Source organism: Diplotaxodon limnothrissa, linkage group LG18, assembly GCF_057381915.1.
Source record: "Diplotaxodon limnothrissa isolate DT_005_m linkage group LG18, D_limnothrissa_male_GT1.1, whole genome shotgun sequence".
Lineage (NCBI taxonomy): Eukaryota > Metazoa > Chordata > Actinopteri > Cichliformes > Cichlidae > Diplotaxodon > Diplotaxodon limnothrissa.
This window is the reverse complement of record NC_140613.1, coordinates 28,935,343-28,952,779: the sequence shown is the minus strand read 5'-3', so window position 1 is coordinate 28,952,779 and position 17,437 is coordinate 28,935,343. Positions and strand designations below refer to the sequence as shown.

At 39.6% G+C, this 17,437-nt stretch overlaps 1 protein-coding gene across 2 annotated transcripts in view; it reads right to left on the bottom strand.

The window, feature by feature from the left end:
• The window catches only part of carmil3 (capping protein regulator and myosin 1 linker 3), a 101,374-nt gene that overhangs the window by 40,253 nt on the left and 43,684 nt on the right, over nt 1–17,437 (bottom strand). For both annotated transcript variants that reach the window (XM_085377004.1, XM_085377005.1), the window contains exons 12-16: nt 16,969–17,055; nt 14,523–14,632; nt 12,937–13,014; nt 6,588–6,664; nt 1,967–2,071 (exon numbers count right to left, since the gene is read on the bottom strand). In XM_085377004.1, coding sequence (XP_085233130.1) covers nt 1,967–2,071; nt 6,588–6,664; nt 12,937–13,014; nt 14,523–14,632; nt 16,969–17,055 — 457 coding nt within the window. The remainder of the gene's footprint in view (nt 1–1,966; nt 2,072–6,587; nt 6,665–12,936; nt 13,015–14,522; nt 14,633–16,968; nt 17,056–17,437) is intronic.

Here is a 17,437-nt window from a genome sequence, read left to right as displayed (position 1 = left end):
CGGGACCACAAGAGTCTAAAGATGATTGATATTTCTATCTGCAGTAATTTATATTTGACAGTGTGGGGTCTTTTGTGGGATAGCAGCAGCAAACCTAGCACATTACAGAGCAGACACCAATGACAGCAAGTATGAGACTGATCAAGTTAGACACAGCATGAAAGGCAAAGCAGGAATGGTGGGTTGCCAAGCTGCTTGCACCTCCACAGCAACTGTGGGCAGGCTAGAGCATTTTGAGTAGCACAACCTATATGAGCTCTAACAGGATGGCAGCAGAGTTCGACTGACAGTCTTATGAGCTAAAGCAAAGCCCAACCCAATTTTGTTTAGAACTCCATTTAGGGTGTGCGCTAATTTCACAACAATACTCCTTTGTATGACTCCCTGAATGAAACTGTAATTAAACCTGAAGACTGATGACAAAAAAGTCAATTTCTTGTGACTGGTTTTGTCATAATGTCACATCATAAAGACAGATTCTAATTTGGCTTATCAGACATATGCACCCCTAATTATCATGGGTTGGTCCTGATGACAGCATACAATTACCAGTTTACTGCCAGACACTGAGCTTGAGCATATTCTTTGACCCTCTTTATATGTAGACTTAACATGCCAGTTAGTAATATATAGTGCTTTGGTACCTTTATGGCAACTGTGCCCAGCGCTGACTTTGATCTATGTGTCATAAGAGAAAAGAGACCTCTCTCTTCACAGGTCACTTCTTCTGTCAGAACTATGAGCATCTTCACAGAGCAGCTTTTGAAAGGTTGTTTTGATGCATTTTTCTGACTGACTTGTTTATTTGGCATTTTTCTCCTTTATCTATATCTGGATACAGGTTTGTGACTCTTGGGGATTATATCTTGTTTTTTCCACCATCAAATAAACTTTAGTCTTTTGTGTCATATGGAAATACAATGTAATGAGCCAAGGTCCAGTAACACATAACAATACATACAAAAGATCCTGAAGTACTGTGCAAAAGCAACAGGGTTTTTTTCCTCCCGCCGGACGTTGCTTGATTTTAAGTCATTTTCAATCCTCGCCATTTACAGAGGAATGGGTTTTATTTTTTGGGGGTTTTTTTTATTTCTTAAGCAACTTAACGCTGACGTATGAATCATGATCAGAAACTGTGTCAGTGGAAGGGTGGCTGTCAAGAAGCCAAGGAAAGGAAATGAGGAGAAAAGGCTGAGGTATCCCAAATTGCACAAGACCTGGACTGAAAATCACTGGCAACCAGTCTTATAAAGTCATTAACGCAAATATGGTTCAAATCCTTGTCAATATATGGAGGGGTTCAGGTGAAGGTTACAACAGTGGATGTCTACAGCCGTCTGTAAAACACAGTGGAGGCTCTGTCACAGTTTTGCACTGCATTTTGGCCAGTGGTGTCAGCGACCTTGTTAAAATTTACTGAATAACAAACACAAAAAAGTACCATCAGATTTTGATACACCATGCAGCAACATCTGGAACATGTCTGACTGGCGACAGCTTCAGTTTTCAGCATGACAATGATCCTAAACAGCCAACGCAGTAAAAACATACATGGATAGAAAAACACCATCAGTCTTGGATTGGCCTCCAAAGAGTCTGGACCTCAACATTATTGAAGCAGTGTGGGATCATCTTGACAGAGATGAGAACAAAAGGCAGCCAACATCCAAAGAAGAGTATTGAATGTCCTTCAAGAAGCCTGGAGACTGTTTAAAGCAACTGAGTTAAGGAATAAAGGTGGTTATACCAAATATTGACTTTCAGGCTTGTTAGAATTGTACAAACTGTTTTTGCCTTATATACTTATGTCCATGTACGCCTCCACATGTTTAAATTAAATTGTTGTACTTCTTTCCCATTTTCCTCATATACATAAATGATGGGTGGCTCAAGACTTTTGCACAGCACTTCCAATTTCCAGTTTGATTTTCCCTGAAAATCCATGCGTTTCACAGCGACTCACCTCATCGAATCAGGGGGGACCTTCATAGAGGCCAGGCTGACATGTGTGAGGCTGAATGCTGAGCTGAAGAACTGACGGAAAGTTGGCAGAGAATCTCTGGCTTTTCTGGAAAAAGGACAGTACAGAAAAAACAGGAAGATTTTAAAACAGAGGGGGAGAGGAGCACCGAGGAGAGCATTTAAGTTAAATCTTAATCAGGCAGACCGAAAAATAGGATGACACTGATCTATAACAAGAGCGAGGATGACAGGAGGACTTGATACGCTCATAAAGAGTGACAGAGAATTTGCAGTAGACAAGCAGAGCAATGACAGGGGGGGAACAAGGGAGGGAAGAGAGCCAGAAGAAGGCTGAAGCAAAAAAGATGCTCGCTGCGACATTTGGGTCAGTATTATATCAACCCGACAGCATGAAAAGGTGAAGTCGGCATTAATTACTGCCATCACTTAAAAGGTAACATGGACCTATTATCTAACCATCTGCCTGACATATACAGCACATTAGCCCGTCATCATAGGAAGCATAGAGAATAAGTCTCCATGTATGAACAACATTCCTCTGAGTCAGAGCAGGCACTGTACTCGGCATTCATGGAATGAATATAGTGTACTGTTTCCGATCTATTTAGCACTTGTCAAAGCTGTCAATCTGCCGTTCCAGCCCCCGCGCTGTACACATAATTCACCACAGGGGAGGATGAGGAAGGGAGGCTAGAGGAGGAACGATAAAGTCATGAGTGGCGAGGAGGAGGAGGAGGAGAGAGTGAGGGGAAGGATGAATTCATCTTGCAGAAAGATGAAGTTTGTTTTTCTTGGAAAGATTACCTGCTATTGCTTTTCAGGCGGCTGATATGTTGTTTACTTGTGCAGCACAAAACTCTTTTTTTTAGCTTCTACCTGATAAATGAGTATTGCTGTCACTGATGAGGCACTTTGAAAGCAAACTCATGAGAAGTAAAATTTACCTCATAGTTCACTAGTCAAAAAAAACCCCTATATATAGAGAGATAGACAATCTTTTATACTTGACATGAAAAGCACAGCTGCGGCTGATTTCATTAACAATTCTATGAAAGCAGCCACCAGGGATTTGAACTATATTCAGTCCCTCCCACCTGAAACCCAGTGTATTTTATGAAGCACATAGGCACAGGCATGCATGTTGCATTTTGAAATGCTGAGGGTGAAGAACATTTTTTTAACCAAAATCAATGTCATACCCACTCCCAGTACCACAGTTTAAAACCAAAGTTTTATCTCAGCATGATTTTTTTTTCTTTGACCAGCTTTGAACATCGATATGTCCTTGTCCACTAGAATAGGCCCTGAGCAACAGATCCACAGTTAGAAGTGCTCAGCCGTCTCTACAGACTGTGTAGAAATGCCATGGAGACTATCCAACACATAGTAGCAGGATGTAAGATTCAAGCTGGAAACGCATACATTTGGAAGCACAACCTAGTGACTGTGATAGGCTACAGGAACATCTGCGCCGCATATGGACTAGAAGTCCCCAAGTCCCGATGTGAAATCCCACCAAAGGTGGTTGAGAACAACAGGGCTGAGGTCCTGTGGGAGTTCCAGTTCCATACAGACAAGCAGCCAACCAACCAGACATAGAGGTGGTTGACACGGAAGATTAGAAAAAAGTTGTGACAGATGTGGCAATCCCAGCAGATAGCAACATCAGGAAGAAGAAGCATGAGAAAATAGAGTACTAGGAGTACAAGGAGCTAAAGAAACAACTGGAGCAGATTTGAAAAGTAAAATCCAAACAGGTCCCACTGGTAACAAGAGCAGTATGAACTATAACATCAGAGATCTCCATCCAGAAGAGCATAGTCCTAATTAGCAGAACCCCCAAACTCCAAGGACTCTGTTAGAGCACCCCAGCTTGAGAAGAACAGACAAACTACCACCCAGGGGTGATGGTGGAGTTATATATACCATATGTTCAGAGTCCCTGATCTATCCTGACTGCACAATTGATGATTCACCAAATTATTGTTGGTTTAATATGACAGCAAACTACAATAAAAGGCTTATTCCTTACTTTAACAGTTTAATCATACATATCATAATCATTTAAGGTTCGTCTTTTCCAATGATGCTTTAGCACCTTATTGTAATGGCTTCCTTAAGCTCGATCAACACTTTGACTCCGTTATCTGAATTAAGCCATTTCAGAAACACAGTCACACTTTCAAACAAGTCCTTCAAACTTCATCAACACTTTGTCAACCTTACTTTCTAACATCCAGAAACACACAAATTACTTTTAGTGTTTCCTCTTCCACTGACACTTCAGCTTGAAAATATGTCAGGCCTAGGCAGCTGCTACGTCAGTCTCAGAGAGCAGGGCGTTAAAAGATTCATGTTAAAAAAATTGTCTGGATAGCTGGGGAAGGAAGCGTTTTGTGGAAGTCCCCTCAAAGCATCTCCAACAGCAAGTGCAAACTTAGCCACGGTTATGAAAACTGCACAAACACGCCAGAACTAAAGAGAGACATCACCTGTCTTTAGTAATACACCCTGTAATGCTGCACCAGCACCCCAAAATAGCCTAAAAGGGAAAGCTGCTCTGCACTCTCCTCTCCTCTGATTGCTGAGACAATTTTGTCATGTGTTTGGCACAGCTGCTTCACAGATATGAGCGCAGTAATTTGACTGGCTGGGAATATAATGAATAATCACTACACCCTTCCAATTTCTGTTCCACTTCAACAAATTCCTGTGTGCATATTGCAGCGTGAGCCCGAGCCCTTATTGTCCTTGTGCACATGACCCAGTGCTTCACACTGACTGTTATGACTGTCTATTAGAATATAATTTAGCAACTTGCCACGCTGGCCTTGAGAAATTTGACCGAGACACATTTAACTTTTAACGGGCTCTCATTTTAAAAGTGGCGTACGCACACGGGCGGAAGTAAACGTGCCGAACTGTGGCGTCTGAATTCCCATTAGGCAAATGCATGGTTGACAGAGTACAGTAACCTGTTTTAGAACATTCGCCCCATGCAGACAAAACCATGTTAGCTTGGCTATAAGATTAAACTGCATGGCGAGAGAGGAAATGAGAAAGGGAAAATGTGAGATAAAGAGGGGGAAAAAGTGGGAGAAAATGAAGTTGTGAGGGATTAAAAAAAAGAGGAAAAGGTCACAAGGAAAAAGAAAAAAGAAAAAAGAAGATAAAGACATTGAGGAAGACAGTAGTGAGAGAAACCCCGGCAGCTGCACTACAATCACAAGTCGCTCCTTTTCAGATAACCTCCCAGTGTGTGTAACAGCAGCTCTCCTTTGACCCATTTGTAACGATTAGCATATAGCCCGTCAAAGCTGCACGGATACAGAATGGCTTCTGTCACATAAGCAGATACGGTGTCACTGTCTCTCTCATGAAACACTCTCCAGAGAGCTCTATCAGCAACTTGTAACCGTGCCTGCACGTCTGTGTGGCAGCATCTTCCTAGACTCCTCATTGTTAGTCAAAAGTGACCACATCTGTATGTGTGCAAAGGGTAAAGGAGTGGTCTGAGGCAGCCCGCTCCATATTCATGAGCAGCAGTCAGGTGGTCGGTTCTTATCAAGTCGGTTCAGTTTCGTGCCTTCGTGTCGTTACGGCAACACAGCAGCCATCCGACCGGCAGCACCGAGCCAGCGTGCATTTAATACCACAAGAGCAGCAGGAGGACTGCAACTAGGAACTACAAACACAGGAAGAATGTGATGAGAAAGAGCAAAGGTAAAGATGATAAAATGTGTAGAAGGAGGTAGAGCGATAAGGATACAGGGAAGGAAGAGTGGGGCGTATAAGTTGAGAATGATGAGGAAGGAAAGGAGAGAGGTATAAATGAGGGAAGAAGAGTTATGAAAAAGGGAACGATAAAAAGCAGAAAGAAAAGACTGATGGAGAATAGATGCCATAAGTAAAAGGAAGGGGAGAAATAGAGGTGCTGCTAGACAGGTGCAAAAAAAAAAAGATGGATAGAGAGATAGAGTAGATAAAAGTAGACACGGATAGGGGAAAAGAAGGAGGCATGGGAGCCTGGGGATTGGAACAATAATTCCCGTCTAAAATTAGTCTCATTTTTCACCAACTTCTTTCTCTGTAATTCTGTAATGTAATATGCTGAGCAGGGAAGCTCCCAGGCTCCTGTGGGACATGACATGATGAGAGCCGGAACGGCTTCTGCCTGCTAGTGAAGATAACAAACACACACAGGGTTCAACCGCACACAACACGCACGCCAACAACAACAACAACCCAAGCACTGTTGGGCATGCATACAAGTGCTTGACAGACAGAAAACCTGTTAGCAAACAGAGACATGTGTACATTAAAGGAAGCTGGAAACATTCGGCACACACAGATGCAGCGAGGCAGAATAAATGAGGGATGCGATGTGAGCTTGTATGCTAATTCTATCAGCGAGGTCCAGGGCTAAACGCTAATCTACGGGAAATAAATGATGATGCTCGCTCTCCTCTGTGCCTCCTGACTGGAAAATTTCCAGAGCTGTTTGGCTGAGTCATATTAAGCAAACTGATATATATATTTATATATTTATATTCAAATAAAAATAGCCTAAACTGGGATTTACACTTGAGGTGAATGCCCACCTGTGAGAGAAGGAGTTCTTGGAGAGATTCAGGTAGGAGAGGTCAGCGCAGCAGCCTCGCAGCAAGGCCCCAAACAACTGGCAGAGAAACAGAGAGATAAATGGGAGGTGTCATGTTCACTATGGTGAACACGATTGTGTTGTATAACAGTTATTTTGGCTCTTGAGTATTGAAAAAACAGTTATAGCACAAATTAAAGCTGACACAAAAGCAATGTGAAGACTCTTGAGTAAATATATAGTTTGAAGTATAAAGACAGCCTTGCTTGAAATTGAAAAATAGAATTTAGCAGAAGCTCTGCATGTTGTAAAAAAGGACAAGTACAACGAGATACGACAGGCGGTCAAATCAGGACAAAAAGCAGTCTCGTTTCGGGATTTATTTGATCCTTTCTGTGCCATATGGCTTGACTTTCCACAGAATAATGCAGTGTTTGTCATTAACTTTCTACAACTGCAAACAGGCGCATTTAGCATCTGCTGCATGTGATTTTCCAAGAAATATGACATCGTCAGAAATCAGTGCTGGAAATTCTCCTCTACAGGGTGAAAACTAAACAAAGTGAAACTCTGAGGCTGAGAGGAGTACATGATAAAAGATGCTCACAGTCCTGCGTCATTCATTCATTCCACTTAGCATTGGACAATACTTACTCTAAATCCCTGCATCTGAGTATAAAAGGTAGTTACTTGAGCTTTTGTACTTGTCTTTTCAATACATTTGAAATACATTACATAAATATTCTACATAAAACATGGTGAGCTTATAAAAAATGGTTCAATTGTTAACAGTTCCACTGCATAGTCATTTTCCCCATATCAACATCTGGTTTCACTTAAAGTCAATTCTATATTTTTACTCCAGTGCACAAAACCTTTTACTAAACTTCTCATTCTGACTGTCAACAAGCACACTAATGTTTGGGCCTTGTGACCTTAAATAGAACAACCATATATTTTTCATGACAAATTCTGCATGATTCACAGTTTATCTAGTGCAACCCCTCACTGCATTTAGAGTCTAAAAACAAGGTGTTTTGTGATTCAATCTCTGTTTGCATCCACAGGACAAAAACAAAGAAAAGCATATAAACTGTAATCCTGTGACAGGCTTTTGTTTTCTTTCCTACTTTGGTAAATCTATTTTGTATTTTGCTCAAAACACTGAGTATTCACTAAGAGTAGTTTATTGGTATATAAACATCAGTCCAAATACCATTCACTGTGACGATGCCCATCTCCCTGAACCAGTGGACTAATTACTAAACTAGGGCTGCTCGATTATGGCAAAAATGATAATCACGATTATTTTCACTGAAATTGAGATCACGATTATTTGACGATATTTATTTAACCCTTTAAGACCTACTATAGAACCAAGTCCACCAGAGCTTATATTATTTTTTACATGCTGTAGTGCCATTTGTGGGAGCATTTCAAGTTGCTATACATCAATACAACTGTTATAGCCCATATTTTTAATAATATGTATGCATTAAGTCCATAGTAATGACATAAATTGCAAAAAAGTGCAATAAACTACAAAAAAAATTGAAAATCGCTTTTGTTTTGTTTACATATATTTCTACTTGGAGAAATTTAAGAGGTTTATCCCTCAAAACTTTAAATACAATAAAGTTGCAAAAAATAGTTTCCCACCACAGGAAATTTATTTTGAGTGTCTTCATAGTTTTATTTTGGAGATACAGCAATTTTTATATACTGCAGGAAAAACAAACAATCCTATGATGCAAATTTGCAAAGAAAACAGCATGTGCATCATTTCACTGTGGGAAGTGTTACGAACAGCTGATAGGAACGGCAAAGCGTGTTTCTGGAATATTATGCTTTTGTTCCTGCAAGCGCTTTTTATGCAATTTTTGTAAAGCTATATGTGGAACGAAACCGTGACCGAGGACAAGCTGATGGCATAAGATGTAAGTACAACTCCTCCGGTTTCATATGCAAAACAAATTATTGCGCTAGCTTACACGGTTCAGGTTATACAGGGATTTAACAATAGTTACGCAAAACGGAGCATGCAGCTCTGACCGGCTTTAAAGGGTTAACAATGACTTTAAAAAAATAATAAATTTTTTTTTACCTCTCTTTTCAACCAACAGCAGTCACTCTCCAAATAACTTCTGCTTAGCTTTCCGAGCTTCCCTCGGGTCCTCTTAATCAGCGGTCTCCAACCTTTTTTGCGCCACGGACCGGTTTATGCCCGACAATATTTTCACGGACCGGCCTTTAAGGTGTCGCGGATAAATGAGGGAGGGGCTAATAATCGGCTCAGTCATTTTTAATGATCGTTGAAAGCCCAGATCGTAATCGTGATTAAAATTCGATTAATTGAGCAGCCCTATACTAAACTATATTTAAAGTTTTATAAAGGGTAAATTGCTACTTCCACACAGATGCGACACTATTAGCAATCTAATCATGTCAAATAATAGTCACCAAGGCCACTATCTGAAAGAATAAGTAAGATTTAGTTTTTTAAGAATTCCACTTGTGAAGGAGAGTTGTACTCTGTTAAATTTGGTATTTGTTGAATTCATCTCTTTGGAGTTTAAATGCTAAGTAACATTGTTCCTGTACTCAGAATTGAAACTATCCTTGTATAAACTAGGCCTATAGAAATAACGAGGTTTCTCAGTACGGCATTCAGCCAGGAAAAGAACTTTAGCTGAACTTTAGTTAAAACACTGAATTAATTTTATTGTCTGTGAAAGACTGACAGAGAACATTTTCTCTCTACCTTAAAGAAATGTTTGAATGAAGGTTTGAATCATTAATATTTGTTTCAGAATATTTGGAAGCTGCTGCACGTCACCACTTACTCAAATCTACACCCTAAATGAGCGACAATAATGTAGACTGAAAAATAAAAGTGATATTTTTATACAAAACGGAGTCTTGTTTGGCTACTTTTCCCGTGTATATTTAAGGGTTAACGGCCCCGAGTTCCAGCAGTCAAATGAAAAACAGCCAGTAGTGTTTCTGCCAATCTTTGAAAGAGTGTACGGAAAGTGCTCATCTGTCAGAGAAGTCTACTAATTCCCGATAGCAGGACCAAATGGGCAATAAGAAGTGTAATTGTATTGTACTGAATCAAAGTCAAGCTGAGCCCATACCAGGAAAAACGAATTACTATTCTTCAATTTGTTGCACTGGATATCTATCAAATGTTTAATGCCTCAAAAAAAAAAGAAGCTGTACAGGATTCGTGCAGGAAACCAAGTATGCTGTGTCGCACGCAGTTCTCTGCCTATATGATCCATGCTGCATTATGCTGCACAGCGCCATGTATCATTCATCAGAGGCCATTATCAATCAAGCCATGCCTTGTGATGATATGGCTGACTTTCAAAATAAAGAGCTTTAGAGAGTACTAAAGTGAATGTGCAGGGACCTGTGATCCGCCCAATGTTAAAATAAAGATGATAAATATGTGTTTGTTAGGCAGGAGGACGCAAATTTGATTGGCATTAAACCAAACCCAGATTCCCTGGAATACTTTAAGCAGCATCCCATCACTTGTGAGAGGTTAAACTATCGGACAAATCCATTTTTTCGCTGGCAGTGTGATCCATCACGCAAATTGATTAATCGACCGTTGTCTGTGTGTCAAGCGTAGATTAAAAACAGAAACGTATTAATAATTCAATCCAACAAGCTAACACTAAAAAAGACTAATTTTCCCCGAGATAGCTCCTCTCTAAAGGATAAATGACAATTAGCACAAAAAAAAGGACATTAAAGCAGGTCTCACAGAGAACTCTTTCTGTCACCCTCTGAAGGTGAGCAAGTTCAACTTGGAAATAAAGCAGAAGAGAAGCAATGACTTCCATCCATGCACATAATTCAATATAAAATTCATTGCCCACATTAACAGGACGGGTGGGCTAGTCCTCTGCGAAACAGATTCCTGGCTGACAAGCTCGCTGCTTTTAGGTGTTAAAATTGCTCAAGTGAAGAGCGGCGAGGGAGGAAAGTAAACGTATCACAGCGGCAAGAAAAGTCCAGAAACTGTTTGCCTTTTTCTTTTTTTCCCCATTTCCCCCCAAAAAACATAATAATAAGTACAAATCAAGAGGAAATTATATTTTTGAGAAACCCAAGGTTAGCCAGTGTCTGTGCTCTGATTTAGTTCCACACTAAAACTTGTTTAAACAATTGTAAAGAACTAACATAATTATTCTGTATTGTGATAAATATTTAGTGTCAAAAAGCTTTAGATAAAGAGAATTTATCTATAGCTAGAATCTACATCTGTGATATTTCTTTCTCTTTCTTCTTTCAAAGGTTAAATATGTACTTCCTTTAAGTTGAGTTTTTTATTTTGTCATTTTTAATTCAGAGGTAGATGTTCTCTAAACTGTAGCTTTAGTTTTTCATTTGATTTCTTCTTCTTTCTTTTTTTAATTTAATTTATTGTGATACAAATGAACTGGAGAAAGAAAAAGTACAATTTTTTTGCATTTCTTCAAGAAGCAGAAGTATTGCACAGAATGACCCATTATATTAATATATCTACACATTACATCATTTTTATAAAGTACAGTTTGGTCTGCCATTACTAGCAGACTTTCAAAGTATTTACATCCTGTTGTTTTCAGCACTAACTCTATACTTTCACCTTCCCATGAAAGCTTAAGAATGTATTTTTTTAATGTAAAACTGCAGCACCTGTCATGTGGTGTTCGTAAACAGTAACCATTGGTTATTCTTTTATTTGTCATTCTACTCAAAAAAATGTGTCTGTTTCTTTAAACAACACAAAGAAAGAAAGGTTCCTACACTAAGCTTGACTTACAGTACTACATAAAGTCTAAGGTGCAGCTGTACATTGTAACCTACACCTTAGAATTCATGCTACTGCACCAGCTGTGATGGATCTGCTTGGTAGCAAAACCATGTAAATGCAGTATATTATATATTATAATAGTTTAGGATATATTAGCACGAGATTAATGCCTCAGTGAAACAAAATGTCAAATGCCGTAACTGTAACTAGCTGGCATGCAATGCTAATGCAAAAGCCAGTGCTTCGCTAACATAGACCTGTTTACTTTCACTGAAGCCTTCAAAACGGCAGGAGTCTACACACAGCGTGCAAAACAGCATGTTGTTCAATATTTATCTACTCCAAGTCCAAAACAATCCGCTGGGTTTCACTCGTGATGGTTAGCAGTGCAGAAACACATTTAAATGCAGCTTTAAATGCAACTCCACCTGCCGTGGTAAAGCTCTACGGGATTCAGCCCAGATCAAATCAAGTTATGAAAATATTTCAAAACATTTAAATCAAAAAAAAATTTAAATATATTTTTTTCACTGAACAGCAGGTTGATCATAATTTTTATATGAAAAACAATCTCCAAACTATGCTAAACTAAACTGAGTTTAAGATGAAGTAGTTTGGTAATAAGGATAAAATTCTGTTGCCTGTTATGGTGGATACAAGTATAAAGTAGCTGAAAGTTCTGGTGTACTGTATTTGTAGTAGTCAGTACAGAAAATGGAGCATTTACTGTAGATCTTGTCCTTCTGAACCGCTGAACAATGGCAGTGCTTAGATCTTAGATCTGTAGCCGACTCTGACCTTTAACCTCACTGCCGTGGTGGAAACGATAAAAAATGAATATTTATGTCTGTTCTACCCAACCTTGCCTGTCCCTATGGCGTTCTGTGGCATCAGCAGCAACACAGCACTGACAAAGCAGCAATGACTGAGAATGAACAATAAAATGTGACCTTTTCACAAACCCCTACATCTTCTAAGGAGACACAGACGTTAAAAACGTGAGTACAGTTGTAACTTTCAGCATTTTTAACCACACAGTATCGCATATTTGCAGCAAACCAACTGCCATCGCAGCAGTAATCTGCAGGGACAGACATGTTCAAGTGTGGCCAATGAACTCTCTCCCTGAGAGAAAGCTCCGTCATCCTTTCCACTGTTAGCATATCTGCTACCACAGCAAGATGCCATTTGTTACACTGGCTCACAGACATGCTAAATTTAGACATACTCACAACAACAAAGATGCGAACAAAAGCTTGCAACAAATGCTTCTGTGTGCTTTCCGTAAAAGACATAATTTGTATAAATCACAAAGGTTATACGTCTTCATTATTGGCCCTTCTAAGAGCTCCCACTTTCACCTAAAGCATTATGCAGAGAGAATCTCTATGAGATATGGAATAAAGTGAGGTTTTGTGTGGTAGGCGTTTCATATTCAGACCGCTAGGCCTTTCGGTTTCTTGGCTTGAATCCCATTCTAGTGATGAGATCAGATAGTGATGGGTGGATATCGACTGTAACAAAGACAGCGAGTACAAACCGAGTCCACAGTGCAGTCTGTCCCAGACAGGTCCAAGTGGACCAGGCAGTTAGGCTGGGCCAGGAAGAGGTACAGGTTCTGCATGGGAAGAAGGAGAGAGACTTTAAGATAGTGTTAATATTTCTGAGTTAAAGATGTACACAAGTAAACATCTGCACAGTCAAGGGCAGTGGTCATTGGATTAATTGATACACTCTCACATGGGAATTAGTTAACATCATTAGAACCCAGTCAATGTAGGATTTTTAAGACCAAGACCAATGCTGATGTTTAGTGATTTAAGTCTGATATTCTGATATCCTTTTCTTTTTAGATTTTCATTTATCAACTGTTATAAATGCCAGTACAAACAGCTGCTGATATATTGATAAATCAGTCCTGTTCTGAACAGTATCCTGCATTTTGACACCGATCTCTCATCCCAATCGATCGCGGCAGATAGCCGACCCTCCCTGAGCCTGGCTCTGTCTGAGGTTTCTTCCTGTTAAAAGGGAGTTTTTCCTTTCCGCTGTCGCCAAAGTGCTTGCCTCATAGGGGGATATACGATTGTTGTTTTTTTCTCTGTATGTATTATTGTAGGAGCTACCTTACAATATAAAGCGCCTTGTGATTTGGCACTGTATAAATAAAGCTGAATTGAACTGATTGGATATAGAGAAAATGACTGATTTTCACTAGATCACAATGTCAAAATTAATCAGTAAAGTGATCTAAACTTGAGTATAAACCTATATTACATATTATATTATAGACATAAAATGTCTTAATTATATATAAGCATGTTTCACTTGTTTATGTGTATTAGTATAAATACTACTATTAATATTTGTAAAATCTGAGATTTGCATCTGCAATACCTGGAAAAACCCTCTAAGCAACTCAGCTAAACTGTGACCTAAACACACAAGTCAGGGTATGGATTTAAAAAAAGAAAAGACTGACTAAGCAGCTAAGGCAACAACGAAGGAGTGCTGAGCTTCAGAGGCTCAGCCTGAAAGCCTGAAGAGATTGTGGAGGCAGTAGCAACTTGCTAGGCGCTTCATCTTCCACAGTTTTATGGGGAAGTGGAAAAGAAAATTATCATTCTTTAAAAAGCGCAGGCATCTCAGCTACAGTTTGCCAGGAGGCACATGGGAGACTCTGAAGTAGGCTGGAAGAAGCCCCTGTGGTCTGATAAGAGACCATAAGGCCTTCAGAATCTGCAGCTGGGCTGAAAAATGTTTTTTCACTGCGCAAACTGACTGAACCTGGTCAACTCCGTCAAAGAAAGTCAGAATCAATATTTATGTACACATGTTTTTTTTTTTTACATTTCCATCCTAAGGTGGCATAACAGCAGCACTAAAAAAATGATGATTTTCCAGTTTATCAGAATTAAGATATTGTAAACAGTGTAAGTAACAGAGGCCTGAGAATTTTCCATGCAATGATACATTGACTCTTTCCTGATGGGCAAGTGTAAAAAATCTTTATTATAATATTACAAGATTCCTCCCCCCCCCCTCCTCCACTCAAGATTTATTACAGTAAGCGTGCATTAATATATTTGAATGGGAACACACAATGCAACAATTTTTGTGCCTTACTGTAGCGTCCTCTCCAGATAAGACCCCAGGGTTTTTGCTAAGGTCCAGATGCAGCAGAGAATTGGAATAGTCGTCAGCTGAGCACAGTGCCTGGGACAATGAAACCACACCTGGGGGGGGGGGGGGGGGGGGGGGGGGGGGGTGTTGATAAAGGATTAAAAGAGAAGGGATACAGTAGTTTAATTTAATCACTTATAATCTTTTTTTTTTCAGGGGGCCAATTTAATGCTCTGGACATGACATATCATCAACTGAGGAATAAAAAAGCTGAAGAGGTGAAGAAAAACAAAACAATCTGTGGCAAAAAAATAAAAACTAATTGAGCAGAGACTTGTCAGTGCATGGCAGGCTTGTACAAAAAGAGCTTTCAGAGGAAGCCAGCCACCTTTTACCCACTATCCCAGTTTCCAAGTGCGCCCTGAAAGCCAAACAAAAGTATGTATAAATCAGATCACTACACAATTACAGCCACAGGCCTGATGGAAGCCCTCATTAAAATCCTCATTCTGCAGCACACAGCACCCCATGTCAGGTTACAGCTTAAATACAGACACAGCAACAGCACTGGTGAAACATCTATGAGAGCCAAACAAATGCAAAGCCTACAACTACCATTTCTCTGTGCTGTATTGAATCTAAAATATATCACTGATAACAACCAACAGGAAGTGTTTTTAGCACTAGAGAGGAGGGTGGAACAAGACAGCCATTGCATGTGCCTATCTGAAGCTGGCAAGGCAGTAAGCTGTTCATCCCTAATTTGTAGCGATTAGGAGGGAAATGAGGGGAAGAGGGGGCAGAGTGTCTAATCCACCCCACACTCTGCCTCAATCCATCTATCAGCTGCTTGATTCTGCTGCAAGCACAGACTTTTAGAGGCCAACTAGTCTGTGTGACATTGTCAAGTGTCTATAGAAGTAATGGTGTGAGAGTTCCTGGGATGCATCAGCTTATTTGCATGTCTGATTAACATCTGAGAGGTGACGTAAGCATGTGTTTATAGCATAAGTGTGCATACGGGCTTTGCTTGGCATAGGTGTTTTAGAGACAGAAGGAAGGAGGGGGAGCGAGAGAGATCTATAAATATTCAACAAAAAGTGCTCAGCCCCTGCAAAGTCAAACCCACCTACCAACACCCAACATTCAAGGTCAGCATGATCGTTTCATTCTCCCAAATCACTGTTTCAACCCAGTGGCTTTTAAAACGGCACCTAGTGTGGTCTTCCCATTCATAACATACAAAAGCAGTCAAGGTCACTGTCTGTAGCATGAAGTTTGCATTTAGCTATACCGTTAAATTAGGGATCTCCTTGCCTATTCTGCATTGAAAATGAGCAGAGCAGTAAATGCACAAGCAGAAGATTTGAGAGGGGGGAGAACTTGCAAGCTAAAGAACAGAAAATATATTTATATGAGTATACATGTATTGTCAAGCAAGTACAGTGACTACAATAAACATATTAATCATTTAGCACATTTAAAAATAAGACTTACAGGCAAAACCAAGATAACAAGTCTCATTAATCGATCTCAAATGACTGTTACATCCCAACTATGCTAGTTAGCTAGTTAGCTTTAGCCAGAGTTTGATTTCCTTGCTTTCCTGGCATTTCACTACTTGATAACAAATTGAATCTTGGATCAACAAGATAGATCTTTTTCATTGAAATGGGTCGGGTTAGTTTAATCCCTCAGGAAAGCTGTAGCTGTATCTCACCAGCTAGCTTTAACCCTGACGTCACATTAGCTTGTAAAGATTAGCCTGTTTGGCCATTAGCTTTTTTGTAGTACTTTTGGTTTTTATTAATTTAATTCATTTTTTAAAATTTTATTGTTGTTACAACATTGTGTGTTTTTCAAGTAGTATAATAATACTGCTCTCTGTAATGACAGAAACGCCCATTATATCAGCTAAATCAGATAATCATTACCCATAATGCCATTTAAGATCAGGAATTACTTGTAATTTGCAATAATCATCAAAGAATAAGCTAAAAGCATATGGAATTACATCTGTATTAACATTATCCTTTTGAATCTGCTTTAATACTGTTTAATATATTGTTTGGGATAAAAGCATTAAAACTGGGACACTCTGCTAATACACAGGATTTCATGGAGAATACTTTTTTTATATAAATAATCGACCACTTTCAGTTTTGACCTGATTATTATTTGTTGGATTGATTCACGTGGGACATTTACTGGTCTGCATTTCTGTTTGAGCAATTGTCCGTTCAAATGCAACTGCATTTAGAGCAGCAGGCCACCATTGTGAACCTGGCTTACAGCTAGCTTTTACAGACAATTTCCAAGCTGTCTTTGAGCAAGACACAGTGTTTTGTACTGCTTTGTGTAATGTAATATGAACTCACAATGATAAAAATCTGTGTTTGTCACACAGTCAGCCACTAGGGGCTGCTGTGTCTAATCGCTGCACACTTACCCTTTGAGGAAAGTGAAGTCTTGGAGAGGTTGAGGAGACGCAGGCCCTTGTTAAGGCGACACACCTGTTGAATAAGGTTGGAAACTCCTGGTAGGAGGAGGGGTGGGGGAAGACAGAGAGGAAAGTCAAGTCATCACTTAAACATAAGAGAACATATATTGATCTATCTACACCAAAGACATTAAATGAGCAGTTCAGTGACAAATCACAAAAATGCCAACAGACTTGCTCATTAACAGTGAATTATGAAATGGTTAAGCAACTTGTAGATACTATGTTGGGCTCTGGAAAATGGTGATGGAGAACTGATACATATTTTTTGCAGGTTAAATGAGAAAATACAAAGCAATTGATCTGAAATGTTAGCCTATATTAAATAACATTTTGGTCATTCCATGTCAGTTCACCAAATGTCTCACATGTGACCGGTTTAGATTGGATATGATAGTGGAGCAGTGAAGGGCTGCAA